The sequence below is a fragment of the Phoca vitulina genome, unplaced genomic scaffold, assembly GCF_004348235.1.
Source record: "Phoca vitulina isolate PV1807 unplaced genomic scaffold, GSC_HSeal_1.0 scaffold7, whole genome shotgun sequence".
Taxonomy (NCBI): domain Eukaryota; kingdom Metazoa; phylum Chordata; class Mammalia; order Carnivora; family Phocidae; genus Phoca; species Phoca vitulina.
Window position 1 is genome coordinate 1,028,844 of NW_022589710.1, and position 23,326 is coordinate 1,052,169.

The 23,326-nt window shown below is 38.8% G+C and overlaps 1 protein-coding gene across 4 annotated transcripts in view; it reads left to right on the forward strand.

Moving 5' to 3' along the window:
* The window catches only part of RNF212B (ring finger protein 212B), a 60,533-nt gene that overhangs the window by 6,290 nt on the left and 30,917 nt on the right, over positions 1 to 23,326 (forward strand). For all 4 annotated transcript variants that reach the window (XM_032404752.1, XM_032404754.1, XM_032404755.1 and 1 more), the window contains exons 2-4: positions 19,619 to 19,719; positions 22,219 to 22,271; positions 22,662 to 22,736. In XM_032404752.1, coding sequence (XP_032260643.1) covers positions 19,620 to 19,719; positions 22,219 to 22,271; positions 22,662 to 22,736 — 228 coding nt within the window. In that variant the 5' untranslated portion in view covers position 19,619. The remainder of the gene's footprint in view (positions 1 to 19,618; positions 19,720 to 22,218; positions 22,272 to 22,661; positions 22,737 to 23,326) is intronic.

Genomic DNA, 23,326 nt, shown 5'->3' on the forward strand with positions numbered 1-23,326 from the left:
ACCTTGACTTTGGTCTCTCACATGCCCTAAAAATGTCTTGTCAGTCAATCCTGTTAGCTGTAGATTTACTCTTATCTAGAAATGAATCACTTCTTAACATCTCCACTGCTACCACCCTAGTTCACCATCTCACCCTCAGCAATCCCCTGGACTATTGCGGTAGCTTTTTAATTGGTCTCCCCATTTCCATACTTATTTTGTGACAAATGTCCTCCTCCAAACTGTTCTCAACACAGCAGCCAGAATGATCCTTTATAATCATAAATCAGGTCATGTCATTCCCTGCTCAAAACCCTTCAATGGCTGTCCATTATACATAAGAATCAGATCTGAAGTCATCTTTATCATGTTCCCATTGGGCACTCCAAATTTATATTCTTCTGCTCTTCCTTCCACTTAGTACTACCAGACTCACAGGCCTTCTCACTATTCTTTGAATGCCGAGCTCTGCCTCAGGCCTTTGTACTAGGTAGGGCCTCTCAGGAACACTTCCTCTAGACAGTCACACCCTTTGTTCTGTCATGTTATGCATGTTTCCTCAGTAAACGTTGCCTCCTCACAGAGGGTTGCTCTGACCACCCAATGCACCTAATTTTTACCATCACTGCTTAACGTCATGTGTTTGTTTGCTTGTTTGTTCTTTGTTTGTCTCTCCTGTTAGAATGTAAGCTCCAGATTATTGAATTTTTGTTTTGTTTTGTTTTTAGGTGGGTTATGGTTATGGTTAAAGAATACTTCTCTTTTAGGGGCACCTGGGTGGCTCAGTGGGTTACGCATCTGCCTTTGGCTCAGGTCATGATCCCAGGGTCCTGGGATTGAGCCCCATGTCAAGCCCCACAATGAGCCCCTCATCAGGCTCTCTGCCGAGCTTCCTGCTCAGTGGGGAGCCTGCTTCTCCTTCTCCCCACTGCTTGTGCTCTCTCTCGCTATCTCTCTCTCTGAAATAAATAAATATTAAAAAAAAGAATACTTCTCTTTTAGAGATATATGCCAATATATATATATGGATGAAATAATATGACATCTTGGACTTACTTCAAAATAATATAGGGGGAGGGGGCGCCTGGGTGGCTCAGTTGGTTAAGCAACTGCCTTCGGCTCAGGTCATGATCCTGGAGTCCCTGGATCGAGTCCCGCATCGGGCTCCCTGCTCGGCAGGGAGTCTGCTCCTCCCTCTGACCCTCCTCCCTCTCATGCTCTCTGTCTCTCATTCTCTCTCTCTCAAATAAATAAATAAAAAAATCTTTAAAAAAAAATAATAATATAGGGGGAGGGATAGAAAGGTAGGTCATTAATGAAAGAAGGCCAACTATGAGTTAATATTATTTAAGATGGATGGTGGGTAGATAGGAGTAACTTGGCTTGTATATATTTAAATTTTTTCATTCAAACAAACAAATAAAACTTGGCTTGCTTCTTTACCATTATATCCCTAATGCCTAAAGCAGGGCTTGGCACATAGGAAGAATTTGTTAAAGAAAAAAAAATAGCGACAACAGGCTCAAAATAGAGTCACTTGTGCTAAGCCCTATGTCAGCAAACCAAGGCTTTTTATCTAATCTAATTGCATTTTCAGCCTCTCCCAGAAATGTGACCTTTAACCAATCTGGTATTACTTGATCAGCACTAGTGAGGTAATCTTCCTGATAGACCCCCTGCCCTTCCCCCAGAGGAAGGTGACCTGGCTGAAATAATCCACTCTTCATTAGAAAATTCCTTTTTGTGTCTCCAACTGTCTATAAAGGACTTCCACTTTGTATAGCTCCATGGAGCCCCTTTCCACTCCCTAAATGGGATGCTGCCTGATTCATGAATTGCTAAATAAAGCCAACTAGGTCTTCAAATTTACTCAGTTGAATTTTGCTTTTTAATGAATTCATAAATACGTATTCATTCAATAGTCATTGCATATTGAGTCAGAAGAATAAAGGAATATTTTCAAAATAAATTTTAATCATTTACTGCCAATTGTTGAAAATCTAAATTCTAAATTCCAAAGGAGGATTTTACAAAGAATAACCCCTTCTGGGCCCTGAGTCCAAGAATATCCTAATTGTGAGGATACCAAAACCTATAGTGGCTAATCTGGTGATAGCTATGCCTTTAATTATTCTCCTTAAGACTAATTTTTAAAAATATAGCTTTATTTGTTCTTTCCTCTTTCTCACCAAACCATGATAATTAACTATGATCTCCTATACTAGAAATGCAAAGTTAGGAAGGAAATACAAAAGTCTAGGTAGGTGAAAATTTATGGATCTCATCACTTGCAACTTTTGCCAGGCTACCGTGTGGAGGTCACTGATACAGAATATAAAATCCCTAAAAGAAAATGTGTCTTTTAGGAAATTTCCAATACTACACAATTTATTAGACTAATAGAGAAAGAAATTCTAATAGAAATTGGATTATATGTAACTAGAATTTTATTAACCTGTTCAGCCAATCTGATCAACTATTTACTGTGCTAGGAATATAATGGTGAGCAAAGACCTGCCTTCAAAGACCTCATGCACTGTGATGATTAATTCTATGTGTCAACTTGACTAGACACAGGGTGTCCAGATTAAATATTATTTCTGGGTCTGTTCGTGAGGGTAGTTTCTGGATGAGATTAGCATTTGAATCAGTAAACTCAGTAAAGTAAGTTGCTCTCCCCAATGTGAGTGAGCATCATCCAATCTGTTAGGGGCCTGAATAGGACAAAAGGCAGAGAACAGAGGAATTTGTCCTTATTTGCCTGTTTTAAATCTGCCTGCTGGAGCTGGGACATCTCATCTTCTCATCTTCTCTAGCCTTTGGATTGGATTTTAACCATTGCCTCCCATGATTCTCAGGCCTTTGGACTCAATGAATTACACTACCAGCTTGCTTGGGTCTCCAGTTTGCAAATAGCAGATTGTGGAATTTCTCACCCTCCATAATTGCATGAGCCAATTTATCTCTATCTCTATCTCTGTTTCTGTCTCTGTCTCTATTTCGACCTCTACCTATATCTATGCATTCAAAGCTCAGAGATACTGCAGGTTCGGTTCCAGTAAAGCAAATACTGCAATAAAGCAAGTCAAATGAATTTTTTGGTTTCTTAGTGCATATAAAAGTTATGTTAACACTATATTGCAGCCTATTATGTGCAACAGCATAATGTCTAAAAAAAGCAATGTACATACCTTAATTATAAAATACTTTATTGCTAAAAAAATGCTAACCATCATCTGAGCTTTCAGCAAGTCATAATCTTTTTTGTTGGTGGAGAGTCTTGCCTTGATGTTGATGGTTGTTGACTGATCAGGGCTGTGGTTGCTGAATGCTGGGGTGGCTGCAGCAATTTCTTAAAATAAGGCAACAATGAAGTTTGCCACATTGATTGACTCATCTTTTCACAAAGGATTTCTCTGTACCATATTATGCTCTCTAGCTATGAAAGTCCTAGATGGCATCTTCTTCCAGTATAAGGCTGTTTCACCTACATCAAAAATTTGTTCTTTATTGTAGCTACCTTTAATTATCTTAGCTAGATCTTCTGGGTAACACGCTGCAGCTTCTATATCAGCACTTGCTGCTTTGCCTTGCACTTTTATGTTATCGAGATGGCTTTTTTCCTTAAACCTCATCAACCAACTTCTTCTAGCTGTAAACTTTTCTTCTGCAGCTTCTTCACCTCTCTCAGCCTTCAAAAATTGAAGAGAGTTAGGGCCTTGCTCTGGCTTAGGCTTTGGTTTGTGGGAATGTTGTGACTGGTTTGATCTATCCAGACCACTAACACTAACAGCAATAAGGCTATTTTGCTTTCTTATCATTTCCGTGTTCACTGGAGTAGCGCTTTTCATTTCAAGAACTCTTCTTTGGGGGCGCCTGGGTGGCTCAGTTGGTTGGGGGTCTGCCTTCGGCTCAGGTCATGATCACAGAGTCCTGGGATGGAGCCCTGCATTGGGCTCCCTGCTCTGCGGGGAGCCTGCTTCTCCCTCTCTCTCTGCCTGCCACTCCCCCTGCTTGTTCTCTCTCTCTCTCTCTCTGTAAAATAAATAAATGAGATCTTAAAAAAAATAAAAAGAACTCTTCTTTGAAGTCACAACTTGGCTAAGTGTTTGACATAAGAGGCCTACCTTTCAGCCTATATTGGCTTTTGACATGTGTTCCTCACTTAGGCTTAATCATTTCTAGCTTTTGATTTAAAGTGAGAGATATGTTTGGGGCATCTGGGTGGCTCAGTGAGATAAGCATCTGACTCAATTTCAGCTCAGGTCATGATCTCAGGGTCCTGAGATCAAGCCCTGTGTCAGGCTCCAGCTGGGCATGGAGCCTGCTCAAGATTCTCCCTCTCCCTCTGCCCCTGCCTCCTGCTTGCTCTCTCTCTCTCTCTCTCTCTCTCTCTCAAAATAAAAAAATAATAAAGTGAGAGATGTGCAACTCTTGCTTTCCCTTGAACACTTAGACGCCATGATAAGGTTACTAACTGGCTTTATTTAAATACTATTGTGTCTCAAGGAATAGGGAGGCCCAAGGAGAGGTAGAAAGAAGAAGGAATGGCTGGTCAGTAGAGCAGTCAGAACACACACAACATTTAAGTTTGCCATTTAATATGGGGGCTGTTCGTAACGCCCCCAAACAACTATAATAGTAATATTAAAGATCACTGATCACAGATCACCATAACAAATAATAATAATGAAAAAATTAGAGTATTACGAGAATTACCAAAATGTGACAGGGAGACACCAAGTGAGCAAATGCTGTTGGAAAAAATGGCACCAGGGTTCTCACAAATCTTCAATTTGTAAAAAATGCAGTATCTGTGAAGTGCAATAAAGCAAAGTGCAATAAAACCAGGTATACCTCTATCTCCATCCAACCAACCATCCATTCATCCATTGTCCCCTACTGGTTCTGTTTCCCCACTGCATAATACAAGCACCTTAGGTGTTTCTCTTTCCTCCTGAAGTCCGTAGCTTAGTTACTTGGACTCCCCAACAAAGGATCACTGGACAATTGAGGAAAGCTCTAGCATGAAAGCCATAGACAATAAAAAACATGGATGATGGAAGGAGCAGAAGAAAACTTCCAAAAAATTACAATTCATATATTCGAAAGCGTGCTTCGAGTGAGAATAGAGGACCCAGCTCTGAGCCCTGGTTTTAGCCCCATTAGGTCATACCAGTCATTGGTTTCAAAACCAAACTCCTCTCAGCTCCCCAGACAAAGCTGTTCTTCTCTCCTGTGTTCCCATTTGCAGCCATGGCTATAGCATCTTGCTATCATAGCATCATGGTCTTAATCACCCAGGCCTGAGACCTTCATCTTTTTTCCCTCCCTTTCCCTTTGTAGCCCCATATCCAACTGGTCACAAAGTCCTGTTGGTTCCACCTCTGAAAACTGTCTCATGACTGTCTTCTTATCCCATAGCTGTTGCCCTATTCCAGAAATCCTTAACTCTTTCCTGTCCCACTGCAATAGGCTACCAACTAATCTCCCTGCCTGTGACTTTCCATCCATTCATTCTGTCCCCAAAATTATAAAATATGGGGTTGATCATGTTTCTCTCCTGCCCAAAAGCCTCTGATGGTTCTCCATTGTGTAAAGCAGGGGTCCCTATGGCTGGCTGAGGGAGCATCACAATTACCCCAGGAAATATACATTTGGCACAGGGGAAGTGCTCAATTTCTCAGGTAGACCTTCTCCTATGGTACTCTGGTGGCAACTTCATGCAATGGCCTATCTTCATTTCACCCACCAAATTCTCTCTGAGATTCTAATTCAGTGGATCTGCTTATTGTTTGAGGGAACCACTAGTTTATAAAATAAAGTCTGAACTCTTGTATAGAAGATTCAATCCATCTTTCCAGCTTTTCCTCATAACCTCCTCTTTTCCTCCCCATTCCTTTTTATGTCCCATTCACTCTTCCCCTTCAATCACACTGGACCACCCTGTACTTTCCCACATTGATATCTTTACTGATGCTTTCCTTCTGCCTGGAATTCCCCGCCCCTCCACCTCTGCAGGATGAAACTTTCACATTGTTTTAAGCTCATTCAAATATCTGTTCATCTGGAAATCTGTCCGAATTAACCTGACCTCTCTTTTCTCTGTATTGCCACAGCACTCCGTACTTCCTCAGGGAAGCCTTCCCAAATTACATGCTCTGATAGTTCCTGGTGTTTTGTCTTTTATTACAGTAATGTACTTAATGGCTATATATTTTTTTGTGAGATTTTTTAAAGTGTCTTTTTCTCCTACTATACTGTAAGTGCTTTGAAGGTAAGAGCCATATCTGTTACCATATACAGTTGGTACTCAATTATTTGTTGACTGGGTAAATTAATGTTTCTGAAATGATCACATATTCTGCTTTGCGGTGTGTGTAGTTGTAGTTGTATATATATATGGATTCCATTGTTAGGTCACAGGCTCTTTAAAGGGATAAATAATATCTCTTATGTCTTTGTACCTCCCCCCTATCCCCATGTAGCTCTGCGCCTGGGATACAGTAGGAGCTTAGATACAACGCCAACCTAGAACCCCGGGGAACACAATCTGCATGAGAGCCAAAATTTTATCTTTTTCCTTGTTATATCTCCAGTGGCTAGAATAGTAATCCCAAAGTGAATATATATATATATATTCCCAGTCTGGTTGGAGAGAGAGAAAGAAGTGAACAATTATAAAACAGTGAGGCAGGGGCCATCATAGAGATATGCAAAGGATGCTCTGGGAGCTCCACTCTGTGGGCAGGCCAGAATAGGCATCTGGAGAAAGTGATTTCTTTTCTTTTTTTTTTTTTTTTAAGATTTTATTTATTTATTTGACAGAGTGAGCACAAGAGGGGGAGTGGCAGGCAGAGGGAGAGGGAGAAGCAGGCTCCCCGCTGAGCAGAGAGCCAGACACGGGACTCGATTCCAGGCCCTGGGATCATGACCTGAGCTGAAAGCAGACACTTAACTGACTGAGCCATTCAGGTGCCCCTGGAGAAAGTGATTTCTGAGCTGAGTCTGGAAGGATGAATAAAAGTTAATGAGGATGATACGCCAAGCAAAGGAAACAGTTTGCACAAAGGCACACAGGTGAAGAGAGTGTGATTTAAATTCAATGAGACTGAAGTGCATGGTGACCAAACACTGAGAGATACAAAGAGAAATGTAGATCATGAAGAGCTTGAGTGCCATGCTCAATAAATGGTCTTGAAAGTGTTGGGCCGTTTTAAGCAGAAGAGTGAATAGGGGCGCCTGGGTGGCTCAGTTGTTAAGCGTCTGCCTTCGGCTCAGGTCATGATCCTAGGGTCCTGGGATCCAGCCCCACATCGGGCTCCCTGCTCAATGGGAAGCCTGCTTCTCCCTCTCCCACTCCCCCTGCTTGCGTTCCCTTCCTCGCTGTGTCTCTCTGTCAAATAAATAAAATCTTTAAAAAAAAAAAAAAAGAAGAGTGAATGGATCTGGCAGCAGTGGTAGGATGAAATGGAGTTGGGCAAATCTAGAGGCAGGGAGCAGTTAGGAGGCTATTAATCAAAGCAGGGAATAAAGAGGGACTAAAAGAAAGCAATAGTGCTTAGGGGTGCCTGGGTGGCTCAGTTGTTAAGCGTCCCACTCTTGATTTCAGCTCAAGTCATGATCTCAGGGTCGTGAGATCAAGCCCCATGTCAGGCTCCATGCTGAGTGGGCAATCTACTTGTCCCTCTCCCTTCCCCCCCCCTTACTCTTGCTCTCTCTCTCTAATAAATAAATACAGCTTGTTTTTGTAATAGTTAAAATTTGAAAACACTATGTGTCCATCAATATGGGATTTATTAAATAAAGTACAATTAATCAAAACATGCAAACTTTAAAAAGAATGATGTATAAAAAATGAAATATTAACTAGAAACAAATTGTAGATATTATGTACATCATATTTTTGTTTAAAGGTGTATAACGTATATGTGTATTGGTATATGCATTGAAAGAAATTCTAGAAGGATTTATATAAAGGCTGTCAACCATGTTTGTCTTCAGGGAATAAGATCAGGGGCAGTAGGCTTTCACTTCCCAATTTATAAACTTCTGTTTTAATTTTTTTTAATGGACAACTATTTTTTTTAATGCAATATGTGATTCTGGACAGAAAAAAAACCAATTTTTTTTCTTTTTCTATAAAGGACATTTGTGGAACAACTGATGAAATTTGAATAAGGTTTCTAGATTAGTTAATAGTACCATATCACTGTTAGTTTCTTGATTTTGATAATGGTACTGTGTTTATGGGAGAAAATGTCCTTGTTTATGGGAAATATACACTGAAATATTTAGGAGTAATGAGGCATTATGCCTGCAAATTATCCTCAAATGGAACAGAAAAAAATAATAATAGAGAGAGAATAACAAAGCAAATGTGGTCAATGCTAACATTTGGAGAATCTGGACTAAAGTAAACAGAAATTCTATGTACTCCTCTGTAATTCTGAAGTTATAAAAATGCTTTTGAAAAAAGGTATAGAACAGAATATAAAGAATGCTACTATTTGGGTGTGTGTGAAAATGGAATATATACATATATTTCTAAATATATAAATGATCTATGGGAAGATAAGCAAGAAGCAACACTATTAATGCCTTTGGAAATGAGGATTTAGTGGCTAGGAACAGGGGGTAAAGGAAGACTAATTTTTCATTGTATATCCTTTGATAACTTTTGAATTTTCACTAAATAATTTGCCTACCAAAAATAAATATAATTTACAATAATAAAACATTTTGCAAAATGAAGAATTTCAAACATACTCAAAAGCAGAGGAATATAATGACTCCCACATGCCAGAATCATTACCCTAATTCTACAATTATCAAGATTTTGTCATATTGCTTTATTTATTCTTTCCCCATTTCTTTTGTCTTCTTTGCTGAATTTTATTTATTTATTTATTTATTTATTTATTTATTTATTTGGCTCTATGCCCAGTGTGGGGCCCAATGTGGGGCTTGAACTCACATCCCTAAGATCAAGACCTGAGCCGAGATAGAGTCAGACGCTTAACCAACTGAGCCACCCAGGTGCCCCTTTGCTGAAATATTTTAAAGAAACTTCCAGGGATGCCTGGCTGGCTCAACCGGTTAAGCGTCTGCCTTCAGCTCAGGTCGTGATCCCAGGGTCCTGGGATCGAGTCCTGCATCGGGCTCCTTGCTCAGCAGGGAGCCTGCTCTGCCTGCCACTCCCCCTGCTTGTGCTCTCTCTCTGACAAATAAATAAAATCTTTAAAAAAAAAAAAAAAAGAAAAGAAACTTCCAGACATCATTCCATCTCTACATATCTCAGAAAGCATCTCTTAAAAATATGGACATTTTCTTACATAATCACAAGGCCATAATCATATCTAAAAAATTAACAATAATCCTTCAGTATCAACTAATATCCAGTCCATAGTCAAATATCAAGTGTTGAAAAAGGTTCACATACTGTATATAAACACTGCACTCTAGCTGGTAAATTTACTTCTCATGGGGTATATGGGTTAACAATTCTGAAACCAGTTTATATGTATACTGGGGTTGATTTAATAAATAAATGTATAATGGATGTTGGGATCCAGGGTTCTCACTGTCAGAAAGAAGACAGGAAGAAAGCAAGAAGGAAAGCCTAGAATGAATGCTGTGGTAATGGTTAGAATTGGAGACATCAGTATGAACTCATGTTTAACTTAACACATATGTAGATAAAAAGAAACAATGACAGAAATGTGTGTATACATGAATTTGTATACATACATATATTACCTAGGCTGTCCACTGAGAGGGCCTAGAAGCAATGACATCCCTGTAGGAATGGTCACACCTTGTGCTCAGATTTTGGTTTCAAAATACCATTCTCCAATAAAAGCAACCAAGGATCCCTGGAGTAATGTCTGACACAAAATAAGTCTGGAGCATTTGTGTTACCAGAAAGGAAAGAAGTTTTAAAGGGTTGGAGGAGTCAACCTGAAAGAGTTCCCCAATAGCCAAATGGAATAATTAGAGCAATAAAATAGTGTGGTATTAGGTTAAAATCCAAAGTGTAAAATAAATATAGATGTGTCTATACTGATATAGATAAATGATTAAAAACATAACCGAATGGTGGAGTAGAAACAACTCTTCTTTACAGAAGAATTCCAAATAAGGTATGTAGATATTCTTCCTTATAGGAGGTGGTGCTTAAGGGCACTTGCGTCTATGTGGTATTCTTTTTTTTTTTTTTAAGATTTTATTTATTTTAGAGAGAGAGAGAGCACATGAACACAAGCAGGTGTAGAAGCAGAGGGAGAGGGACAAGCAGACTCTGGACTGAGCACAGACCCTGATGCAGGGCTCTATCTCACAACCCTGAGATCATGACCTGAGCCAAAATCAAGAGTGGGATTCTTTTTTTTTTTTTTTTTTTAAAATTTTTTTTTTTTGAAGAAAGAAAAAACAGCGAGGGAGGGAACACAAGAAGGGGGAGGGGGAGAGGGAGAAGCAGGCTTCCCGCCGAGCAGGGAGCCCGATGCGGGGCTCGATCCCAGGACCCTAGGATCATGACCTGAGCCGAAGGCAGACGCTTAACGACTGAGCCACCCAGGCGCCCCAAGAGTGGGATTCTTAACTGACTGAGCCATGCAGGAGCCCCTGTGTGGTATTCTTTTTAAAACTGTGTCATCACAATGTTGTGCAATCATCACCTCTAGTTCCAGAATTTTTCACCCCCTCAAACAAATTCTGTACTCATTAAGCAATAACTCCAATTCTCTCCTTCTCCCAGTCCATGCTAACTTCTAATCTACTTTCTCTATGAATTTGACTATTCTAGATATTTCATATAAGCAGAATCATACAATATTTGTCCTTTTTACAAAAAAGATTTTATTTTGGGGCACCTGGGTGACTCAGTCTGTTAAGCATCTGCCTTCAGCTCAGTTTGAGCTCCACGTCTGGCTCCCTGCTCAGCATGGAGTCTGCTTCCCCCTCTCTCCTGCCCCTCACCCCACTCATGTGCACACACTCTCTTACCCCCTCTCTCGAATAAATATCTCTCTCACTCTCTCTCGGATAAATTTATTTGAGAGAGAGAGAGAGAGAAGGAACAGGTGGAGGGGCAGAGGGAGAGGGAGAATCAGACTCCATGCTGAGCAGGGAGCCCAACCTGGGGCTCAATCCCAGGACCCTGGGATCATGACCTGAGCTGAAGGCAGATGCTTAACTGACTGAATAACCCAAGCGTCCCAATATTTATCCTTTTACGCCTGGTTCATTTCACTTAGCATGTTTCCAAGTTTTCTTCATGTTGTGGGATGTATCAGAACTTCATTCCTTTTTGTGGCTGAATAATATTCCACTATATGGGTATAGCACATTGTTTATCCATTCATCTGTTGATGGACACTTGTGTGGTTTCCACCTTTTGGCTGTTGTGAGTAATGCTTCATTAATATTGTGAACATTGATGTGCAAGTGTCTGTTTGAGTCCCTGTTTTTTTTTTTTTTAAGATTTTATTTATTTATTTGACAGAGAGAGACACAGCAAGAGAGGGAACACAAGCAGGGCGAGGGGGAGGAGGAGAAGCAGGCTTCCTGCCTAGCAGGGAGCCCGATGTGGAGCTCGATCCCAGGACTCTGGGATCATGACCTGAGCCAAAGGCAGACGCTTAATGACTGAGCCACCCAGGTGCCCCTTGAGTCCCTGTTTTTGATACTTCAGGGCGTATACCTAGGAATGGAATTGCTGGGTCATGGTAAGGCAGTTCTATGTTTAACTTCTTGAGGAATCACCAGACTGTTTTCCAGCAAAGGCATCACTGTATATTCTCACCAGTAACATACCTGGGTTTCAATTTCTCCACATCCTCCCCAACTCTTGTTTTCCTTTTAAAAAATTATAGTCATCCTGGGGCGCCTGGGTGGCTCAGTTGGTTGAGCGACTGCCTTCGGCTCGGGTCATGATCCTGGAGTCCCGGGATCGAGTCCCGCATCGGGCTCCCTGCTCAGCGGGGGGTCTGCTTCTCCCTCTGCCCTCTTCCCTCTCGTGCTCTCTGTCTCTCATTCTCTCTCTCGCAAATAAATAAATAAAATCTTTAAAAAAAAAATAAATAAATAAATAATAAAACACATAGTTTTAACCACTTTAAAAAAAAAATTATAGTCATCCTAATAGAAGTGAAATGGTATCTCATTGCGGTTTTGATTTTCATTTCTACAATGAGGAATGATATTGAGCATTTTTTTCATGTGTCTATTGGCCATCTGTATCTTTTCTTTGTAGAAATATCTATTTAAATCATTTGCTGTTTTTTTTAAAGACTTTATTTATTTATTTAGGGAGAGAGTGAGCGAGCGGTGGAGGGAGTGTGGGAGGGGCAGAGGGAGAGAGAGAGAATCCCAAGCAGATTCCACACTGAGCACAGAGCCCAATGCGGGGCTTGATCTCGTGACCCCGAGGTCGTGACCTGAGCTGAAATCAAGAGTTGGATGCTTAACCAGTTGAGCGACCCAGGGGCCCTGCTCTGTTTTTAACAGAGTTGTTTGTCTTTTAGTTGTTGAGATGTAGAAGTTCTTTATATATTCTGGATATTAAACCTTTATCAAATATATCATTTGCAAATATTTTCTCCCATTCTGTGGATTGCCTTTTTGCTCTCTTGATAGTGTTCTTTGATACAAAGAAGTTAATTTTAATAAAGTACTATTTATTCATTTTTTTCTTTTGTTGCTTGTGTTTTTGTCATATTTAGAAAGCACCACCAAATCCAAGGCCATGAAGATTTTCCCTTATATTTTCTTCTAAGAGTTTCATAGTTTTTGCTATTACATTTAGATCTTTGATCCATTTTTAGTTAATTTTTGTATATAGCATAAGGCAAGGGTCCAACTTTATTCTTTTTCATGTGCATATCCAGTTTTCCCAGCACTATTTACTGAAAAGATTATTCTTTCCCCCTATTGAATGGTCTTAGCATCCTTGTTGAAAATCAATTGACCACTGATGTGAGGGTTTATTTCTGGATTCTGAATTCTATTCCATGGTCCATATGTTTACCCTTATGCCAGCACCACTTACCTTTGTAGTAAGTTTTGAAATTGGGAAATGTGAGTTCTCCAACTTTCTTCTTTTTCAAGATTGTTCTGGTTATTCCGGATCCTTTGAAATTCCATATGAATTTTAGGATGGGCTTTTCAATTTCTGCAAAAAATACCATTGGCATTTTGATAGGGATTGTATTGAATTTGTGTATTGCTTTGGGTAGAATTATCAACAATGTTAAGTAGTTTTCCATGTACAAGTCTTGCACCTCTTTGGTTAAATTTATTCCCAAGTATTTTATTATTTTTGGTCCTATCATAAATGGAATTGTTCTTGTATAGACAGCTGATTTTTTGACAAAGGCAATTAAGTTGAGAAAGATAATCTTTTCAATGGATGGTTCTGGAACAACTGGATGTCCACATGCAGAAAACAAAAACAAAACAACACACACATACACATGAAAGAACTTTAATCCATACCTCATACCATATAGAAAAATTAACTTGAAATGAGGCATATTCCTAAATATAAATTCAAAACTATATAGTTTAGATTTCTAGAAGAAAACATGGGAAACTTTTTGTGACCTTGGGTTAGGCAAAGATATCTTAGATATGACACCAAAAAATGCTCCATAAAAGAACAAATTGATAAACTGGACTTTATCAAAATTAAAACCTACTTTTCAAAAACCACTATTAAGAGAGACTGAAAAGACAAGCCACAAACTGGGCATATATCTGATGAAGGAGTTTCTTCAGAATATATGAAGAAGTCTCAAAATCAATAATAAAAAAAAACAATTAAAAATGGGCAAAAGATTTGGACACTTCACCAAAAATATATATACAAATGGCAAATAAGCACATGAAAAGATGTTCCCCATTATTAGTCATGAGGAAAGCACAAATTAAACCACAATAAGGTACTACTACATACCTATTAGAATCATTAAAATTAAAAAGACTGAACATACTAAGTGCTAGCAATAACATGGAGTACCCGAAATTCTCATACATTGCTGGTGGGAATGTAAAATGGTACAACCTCTTTGGAGAAGTTTGGCAGTTTCTTCAAAAGTTAAACATATACTTACCACACCTACTACATGATCTAGCCATTCAGCTTCTAGGAAATTACCCAAAGAAAAGAGAGCATAGGTGCAAAGATTTGTGCATGAACATTTATAGCAGCTTTATTTGTAATAGCTCCCAACTGGAAACAACTCAAATGTCCATCAACAGATAAATGGATAAACAAATTGTAGTATATACATACTGCTCAGTATAAAGTGAAATGTGAAATGAAGTAAAGTGAAATACTAGTCAGCAACAAAAATGAAAGAACTATTGAGGGGCACCTGGGTGGCTCAGTCATTTAAGCAGAGTTAATTTTTCTATATGTTGGCGAGGATGCGGAGAAAGGGGAACCCTCCTACACTGTTGGTGGGAATGCAAGCTGGTGCATCCACTCTGGAAAACAGTATGGAGGTTCTTCAAAAAGTTGAAAATAGAGCTACCCTATGACCCAGCAATTGTACTACTGGGTATTTACAGATGTAGTGATCTGAAGGGGCACCTGCACCCCAATGTTTAGAGCAGCAATGTCCACAATAGCCAAACTATGGAAAGAGCCCAGATGTCCATCGACAGATGAATGGATAAAGAAAATGTGGTATATATATATATGTATACACACATCTATACACATATACACAATGGAATACTATACAGCCATCAAAAATGAAATCTTGCCATTTGCATTGACGTGGATGGAACTACAGGCTAAGTGAAATAAGTCAATCAGAGAAAAACAATTATCATATGATCTCACTGATATGTGGAATTTAAGAAACAAAACAGAGGATCATAGGGGAAGAGAGGAAAAAATGAAACAAGATGAAACCAGAGAGAGAGAGACAAACCATAAGAGACTCCGGCTTTTGGGGCGCCTGGGTGGCTCAGTCGTTAAGCGTCTGCCTTCGGCTCAGGTCATGATCCCAGGGTCCTGGGATCGAGCCCCGCATCGGGCTCCCTGCTCAGCGGGAAGCCTGCTTCTCTCTCTCCCACTCCCCCTGCTTGTGTTCCCTCTCTTGCTGTGTCTCTCTCTGTCAAATAAATAAATAAAATCTTAAAAAAAAAAAAAAGAGACTCTGGCTTTTGTGCACATATGTATGCACACACATGCACATACACACACACACATTTTTTAATCATGTTAAGGAAACATCCACTGATTTCTACTTCAATGAGATTTTAAATCAGAAATGGATGTGAATTATGACAAATGTTACAGCATTATGGCAACCGTGGAGATGATCATGATATTTCTTATTAGAAATATTATTATAAATTACATTCATGGATTTCCTAATATGGAACCATTATTTCATTCCTGTAATGAACATCACTTGGTCATAATGTATACTTTTTAAAATGTGTTGTTGGATTCTATTTGCTAATATCTTATTTAAAGATCTTTGTATCCATATTCTCAAGTAAGACAGTTCTGTTGTTTTATGTGTGTATGCAATCTTTTTCATTTTTTGCTATCAATGTTAAGTTCATTTCACAAAAAATGTATTTATTTTTTTAAAAGATTTTATTTATTTATTTGAGAGAGAGAAGCAGACTCCCCACTGAGCAGGGAGCCTGATCATAAGAAAATTTTAAAAGTCTCCTTTTTCTATGACCCAGAATATTTGAGTAGAATTAAGATTATATTTAGAAAAGCCATTTATGTGATGGTTTGAGTTGTGAGCTGAACTAATCACTTATTTTATGGAACACCATTTTTACTTGAAAGAACAACTAACAAACTATAGTTATTCTGACAGGTATTTGGTAGACATTTTCTCAAAAATAAACAAAATGAGCTGTCACTTCAAGGAAAACAGTGACAGTATTTGTTGCCAATGATAAAATTTAAGCTTTCAGACAAAAATTAGAATTTTGGAAAACTTGTATCTGCAACTGTGAGCCTGACAACTTCCCAATATTCAAAGATTCTTCTAATGAAATAGGTAGTAATATTAACAAAAATAATTTTTAAAAATTATATAATAAAATGTGTCAATATTTATTATTGTATAATGAAATATGTCAATGTGTATAACTCAGTGAACCAATATTTTCTAAATGACTGGTTTGGTTTAACATAAGATGTTACACATTCATTAATAGGGTGTTAGATCCCACATCACAACTAGCTTTTAACAAACTCCCACTTGAACCTTGGTGGAGTGTCAAAGAAAAATTTTCACAATTACCTGAATAGGCTATTAAAATACTATTGCCTCTTCTAATTAAATTTTTGTGTGAGCCCAGATCTTCTTCACACATTTCAACCAAAACAACATATTGCAACAGAATGGATGTAGAAGCAGATGCACAAGCCCAGCTGCTTTCTATAAAGTTAGATAGTAAGAGATCATAAAACTGTAAAACAATGCCACTCTTCTCACTAGTTTTTATTTTGGAAAATATAACTTTTTCATAGGTTATATTACTACTTAATGGGCTTATTATTATTGTTTTCAAATGAATTAATAAATACTTTTTAAATGTCTTGGTTTGAATCGCCAATACCATTAATACTGATAGATACAATCCACATAAACAAAGGTTTTTTGGGAAGAGGGTCTTCAATAATTTTTAAAAGGTAAAGGAGCTCTGAGGCCAAAAAGTTTGAGAACCACTGCTTAGTGGAAAGCTCATGTTCACATTTTTTGTCAGCAGTCTTTATACTTGAACACAATGTAAGGAGAAACAAAGTTCTTGGATCATATTTTCTTTGTGAAAATCTTGAAAATGCTGCCTCATTGCTTCTAGAATAAAGTGCTGCTGTAGAGAAAGAAGTCTGATGTCAATATACTTTTCTTCCCCTTATAAGAGACTAGTACTTTTTGTCTGTATGTTCATAGGGGTCTTTCTTTAAGACCAATCATTTTATTAGAAAATGTTTTGGTCTTGGGCGTCTGGGTGGCTCAGCTGGTTAAGCATCTGCCTTCGGTTCAGGTCATGACCCCAGGGTCCTGGGATGGAGTCTCATGTCCTGCTCCCTGCCCAGCGGGGAGCTTGCTTCTCCCTCTACCCCTCCCCCAGCTCGTGATCTCTCTCTCTCTCATGCTCTCTCTCTCTCAAATAAATAAAATCTTTTAAAAAAATGTTTTGGTTTTGACTGTTCTGGGTCAGTTTTCTCCTATATACGGTATGCCCTTTAGATATGTAGACTTAAGTCTTATTTTATTTCAGGAAAATTTGTTCCAAATTTTGTTTTAAATGTTTGTTCCAATACATTGCTCTCTGGTTTTCCTTGGAGGAATAAATGTGTGTGTGTGTGTGTGTGTGAGTGTAAAATCTCTTTTGCTTGTTTTCTGTATCTATCACTTTCTCTTAAAACATTTTACCTTTTTTTTAAAGAAAAACTATTCTCCTTTCAGCCATTAATTGTGCTTTCTCATTCTTTTATTTCTGAAAAAAGTTATAAATTTTTTTCCTGAGATTTGTTGGTTCTTATTTAATATGTTCTCTATCCATATCACTTTTTAGCTTTTTTTCTGATTTATGCTATTCTTTCAAAACATCCATTATTTTACCTCACTAAAAAATGTTTGGTTGAAATTTTCATCTGCTCTGTGACCACATTTTTCTAGTGTGTTATTATCTATAGGAACATTATTAGGTTTACTCTTACCTTGTTTCCACAGTAACTTGTATGGCATTTAGGCCATATGCCTCATTTGTTCCCATTCTTAAACGGGATAAATTTTCCTCAACTACCAAGTAGGGGCACCCTTGCCTCTCGCCAGCTCCCGCGCGCCCAACTTTCCCGCTCAGTACGCGGCCGTGGGCTCCGCCCACGCCTCACGCACGCCCCAGGCCCCGCCCATTCAGCCCCCAGCTCGAGCCCCGCCCACGCCTCTCACGAGCCGTCGCGGCCACTCCCAGCCTCTTACCTCTGGCTGGTGCTCTTCTTGCTGTGTATTTTCCCGCCATTTGCAGCTCTTCGTGAGGAGAACTGGATGATTTCGGTGAGATCCCAGGGCCTCTGAGATCGTGGCGGCCAAGCGGGTAGAGAATGTAGCTAGAAAAGAACTACTGGTCATGAGACTGCTAAATCGCCATCACCTCTAGAAGTCCCGCAAGTCTTGCCCTCACAAGCCCTTAACTGCCCTTCTTGTAAGGGGTTTCCTGTGGACAACTCATTTGATTAACACTGTTGTCGCTGCCCTTATACAAAGCAGGGTATATATAGTGGGGCCTTTTCAGTAGTTCTTCAGACTCACCTCCTGGTAGAAGTTAGTGTATTGTGAGCAATAAATCGAAATCTAAAGCTCATGGCCGTGTATAATGCCTTTGCATTGAACTGATTATTCAGCAAGTTTTTATTGTGAATCTTTTTTGTGACAAAAATGTTAAAGTGTGGTGCAAACTAGCCATCATTCTTTTAGTGAACCTCTCCATAAGCTACTTAAAAACTCTTTTTAAAGAAAAGACTTAGGTGGAGAAGAAAATATTACCTTCTGTTTGGGTTATTTTCCTAATGTAATTTTCAAGGAAATCAAACTAATAGATATTATATTCTTAAATAACATATTCATGGAACGAAACGTGAATTCATTATATGTATGAACTAATTACAGCTCAATATGTTTCAGCTCACTTACGTTTTTTTAATGTGTTAAAACGTGAGTTTTTTTATTATGTCAATTTCTTCATTTAAAAATCTTACAAAGTCACATTTACATAATTATGTATCTCACCAATTATATGGATGGGATTAGTATTGGCAGAAAATACAGGATGTATGGTTGCCATCTCTAACACAAAGCCTTACTTGATGTGGTAGCAAGAGCCTGACACAGGGAGTAAGAAGACTTGAGTTCTAATCCTAGAGCTGATGTTAACTAAAGATGGAACTTCGGACAAGTCATTGAATTTCAGTGAGCATCTGGTATATCTTTTGAAAAATGATGGGATTGGACAAAATGTTAAATGATTTTTGAAGCCCTTTCCAGATCTATGATTCTGAGTGTCTGTAGAGTAGAAGGGAAAGTGTACAAGCTGAGGCAACATTATCATTCACAAACCATGTTTCCCTTAGATAAAATATGTCCCGAGTGGCTAATATGAGATCTATTATTTGGTCCACTATTTCCTCCTTGCTCCACCTCACTGTATCACAGGGAACTATTAGGAAAGAAATGGATGGGTTTGTTTTTTTTTTAAGATTTTTTTTTCTGATTACAAATTAGTACATGAATTAATCCAGAAAACTTGGAAAACAATAAAAAATGTAAAGGTCACACACACACACACACACACACACACACACACATCATCTCACCATTCAAAAAAAAAATCTCATTGTCCCATTACTTTTCTAAATATATATGTATTTTTTCTTCTTTAAAAATGGTATAACATAGTTTGTGGTCTGCTTTTTTTCACTTCAGAGGTGTATGTACTTCTGTATAACCAACTGGAATACCCACAATAATAGTGCCTATATCCCCAAAAGATAACAGAAGCTAAGCAAACATTGTTACATAGATTTTGGAACAGCTATAATTATATTATGCTCCAGGTTATTTTTCCTCTTTCTCTTTGTCTGTTCCAGAATGGATTGGTTTCACTGCAACCAGTGTTTCCGAAAAGAGGGGGACCATTTCTTTGTCACCAGCTGTGGCCATATTTTCTGTAAAAAGTGTGTGACTCTGGGTGAGTGCCTTAACTGTTTTCAGATTCAGGCAAAAATGTTTTTAATCTAGAAATAATGATTAGCCATTTCTCTGTGTGACTTGGGATAAAAATCACATATTGGGCCAAAGTTAGTATGGATACAGTAGGAAGCCGTTGATTATGGAAATTTGAGGCACCCATTAATAAAGAATAATTTAGCAAATGGAATATCTACTACTTGAACACCAAAAGTACTTGTCAGTGTTTTGAGACCTGTGACAGGGAAAGCCACAAGGTTATCGGACTAATTAGAGAATAGAGAAAAAAATAAGTGTAATGAATAGGAATTGGGGAAAATTTGGTTGATAACAAGAGTCATTTCTGATGGGAAGTGGTCTAGCCTGTGAAATCAATTTGATTAGAAATGATGATGATGATGAAGATGATAATGGTGGTGGTGGTGGTAGTGATACATTTGCAATTTAAAAAGTATTTTCCAGGGAGCCTGGGTGGCTCAGTCAGTTAGGCATCTGCCTTCAGCTCAGGTCATAATCCCGGAGTCCCAGGATCAAGCCCCATGTCGGGCTCCCTGCTTTGCGGGGAGTCTGCTTCTCCGTCTGCCCCTCACCCCACTGGTGTTCTCTCTCTCTCTCCCTCTCTCTCAAATAAATAAATAAAATATTAAAAAAATAAAATAAAAAGCATTTTCCAGGGGCGCCTGGATAGCTCAGTCGGTTGAGCGTTCAACTCTTGATTTCGGCTTAGGTCATGATCTCAGGGTCCTGGGATTGAGCCCCAAATTGGGCTCCCTGCTCAGCGGGAAATCTGCTTGTCTCCCTCTCCTTCTCCCTCTGCCCCTGTCCCCGCTCGTGTTCTCTCTCTCTCTAAAATAAAGAAAGAAATCTTTAAAAAAAAATAAAAAGTATTTTCCACATGTATGAATTTTATGTATCCTTACCACAGTCCCAGGAGGTAGTTATTAGTAGACCCATTTACAAATGAGGAATAGTTCAGATAGGATAAGTGATTTGACCAACTTCTTGCAGCTATTAAGTCTTAGAAATGAGACTTGAATTTAAGGTTTTTTTTTTTCATGCTAAAATGCATACAAGGTATAGAAATAGCCCAGAAGAGGGACTTAGGATAGGGTGCTTTGATCAGGGAAAGATTTCATAGAAGAGCTGTTGCTTCAGTAGAGTTTTGAATAATAAACTGGAGTTGCCAAGTGGATAAGGCAGGGAAGATCATTCTAGTTTAAGAGAACAGTATGTATAAAGGCATACCACATTATAAACCCTTATAAACCCATAATGCAGGGGGCTACACACCATTAGGATTGGTAAAGCATAGAGAATAAAGTAAGAAATGGTTAAGAGATGAGACTAGAGAGGTAGGCAATGGCCAGATGATGGAAAGTTCTATATACAAGACTGAAGAGCTTGAACTTTATCAACTGCAGGTGATAGAGAGCTGGGGAAGTTTCTTTGTTTTGCATTTTGTACTTGCTAGCTCAATCTGGCAATAATATGGAGGGAAGACTAGGAAAAACCTTTAGTCCTCAAGGAAAGAAGAGGGAGGTTACTAGCCTCTGGAGAAGCTTTTTTTCTTTATATGGATCTCGTGACCCTTTTAACTTACCTGCTAAAGTAACAAAACTGTTTACTATGGTAACAGCAGCTCACCTTGGAGAGGTTTGTCTCAGTGAAGCCTATGTCATGTGATGTTTTCTCTTGATGTGGCATTTATCTTAATCAATAACCAGCACCACTACTAAAATTTAGAGAAAGATTAGGAATTTTAATTTTTACATCTTTCAGATTGGGTTAATTAGAGAATGAGAGCAGGAGAGCTTCAAAGCAAGTTCCAGGAATATTAACAAAGTGAGAACAGGGCAGGAATAATTGGGGAGTTTCTTATAGTATCTACAGTGTGCCTACTGTCAGGTAGATGGGGAAAAAAAAGAGCAACCTACAGTTGAAACCATTGGTACTCTTGTGTTCTTCCTAGTACTGTCATAAGTTTACTCTAGTACTTTTGCTGCCCCCTCATCTGCAGAAGAAAACTGGGAATTCATAAAGAGGGGATGGGTAGGGACGCCTGGGTGGCTCAGTCAATTAAGTGTTGGCTTGGGTTATGGTCTCAGGGTCTTGGGATCAAGCCCCATGTTGGGCTCCCAGGTCAGTGGGCAGTCTGCTGAAGAGTCTGTCTCCCTCTCTCTCTCTCTCTCTCTCTCCCTCCCTCTGCCCCTCCCCCAACGTGTGCACACTCTCTCTCTCTCAAAATAGATAATAAATCTTTTTTAAAAAAAGAGGAGATGGGTAGATCTACAGTGTGAAAGCCGTACTTGTCATCAACATACAAGTTTGGAAATACTGATTTTGAGAACAGAGCTCAAGATGATGTCCTTTTATAGTACAAAAATATCCTAAATTCAGTAAGAACCTGTTTCTTGCTAGCCTACTTGACTGTTACCATGTACTTTAGGAAGATCTTATCTCTTGCCCATAAGAACCAAACTTTTTTTCTCTTTCCCCCTAGAAAAATGTGCTGTTTGTGGAACTGCCTGCAAACATCTGGCTCTTTCTAATAATGTAAGTTTTTCTCCCCCTGCCACAAACCATCTTATCCCATTCCTGGTCTGTAGGAAGTATACAAGGAGTACAGTTAATGAGTGACTAAGCACTGAAATTTAAAAAAAAGAAAGAAAAGAAACAAAACTCACAGATAGCAATTGTAAAAAAGGGGGAAGGGGTTAAACAACAGATAGAATTATTTGTGGAGGCTGCTATAGAAGCATGAGGTAAGGAGGATTAGAACATAAAATTGACATCTCCTAGGACAGTGGTGAGCTTCCTCATACTTCTCATAGTGGAATAACACCAGATGCTTTAGAAAGAGTGATACAGCCTTTGCCATATTTGTCAGTATCTTATTTCATTCCATTGTGGATATGCTCAATGTTTGTCTTAATCTCTTCATAGCTGAAACCTCAGGAGAAGATATACTTCAAAAGCCCTGTGGAGACAGCTTTGCAGTATTTTAGTCACATCTCTCAGGTATGAGGAACAAAAATGAAGAAAATCGGATTCACCAGGCAAATTCTAATTGCATCTTATTTTTTTTAAATCAAAGATTCTCTTTGATTTATTTGTACACAGTATTTTTGTATTTGTACACAATGGAGAGAATTGACTGTTCATTTGCTTTCTTCCCTAATGATACAAATCTCAACAGTTAACTTTTTTACTGACCCAAAACCTGTGATAGACTGTAAAAACCACTATGTAGCTGATATCTTGCCTTATACTTCTTGGTTCTATTAAGTAATTTTTAAGAATAAAGAAGGCTCTAGGGATACCTGGGTGGCTCAGTTGGTTAAGTGTCTGACTCTCGATAATGGCTCAGCTCATGATCTCAGGATTGTAAGATCAAGCCTCACATCTGGCTCCACACTGGGCATGGAGCCTGTTTAACATTCTCTCTCTCCCTCTCCCTCAGGTCCTCCCCCCCACCCCCAAAAAAGAATAAAGAAGGTCCTAGGAGCTTTATCATCTTTCTGTGCAGTCTAATGAATCTTCTAAAAATTGCTTTGGATATATAGGCCTGACCCTGTAGTCAGTGGATTTAGTGGGCTAGCTCTCAAATT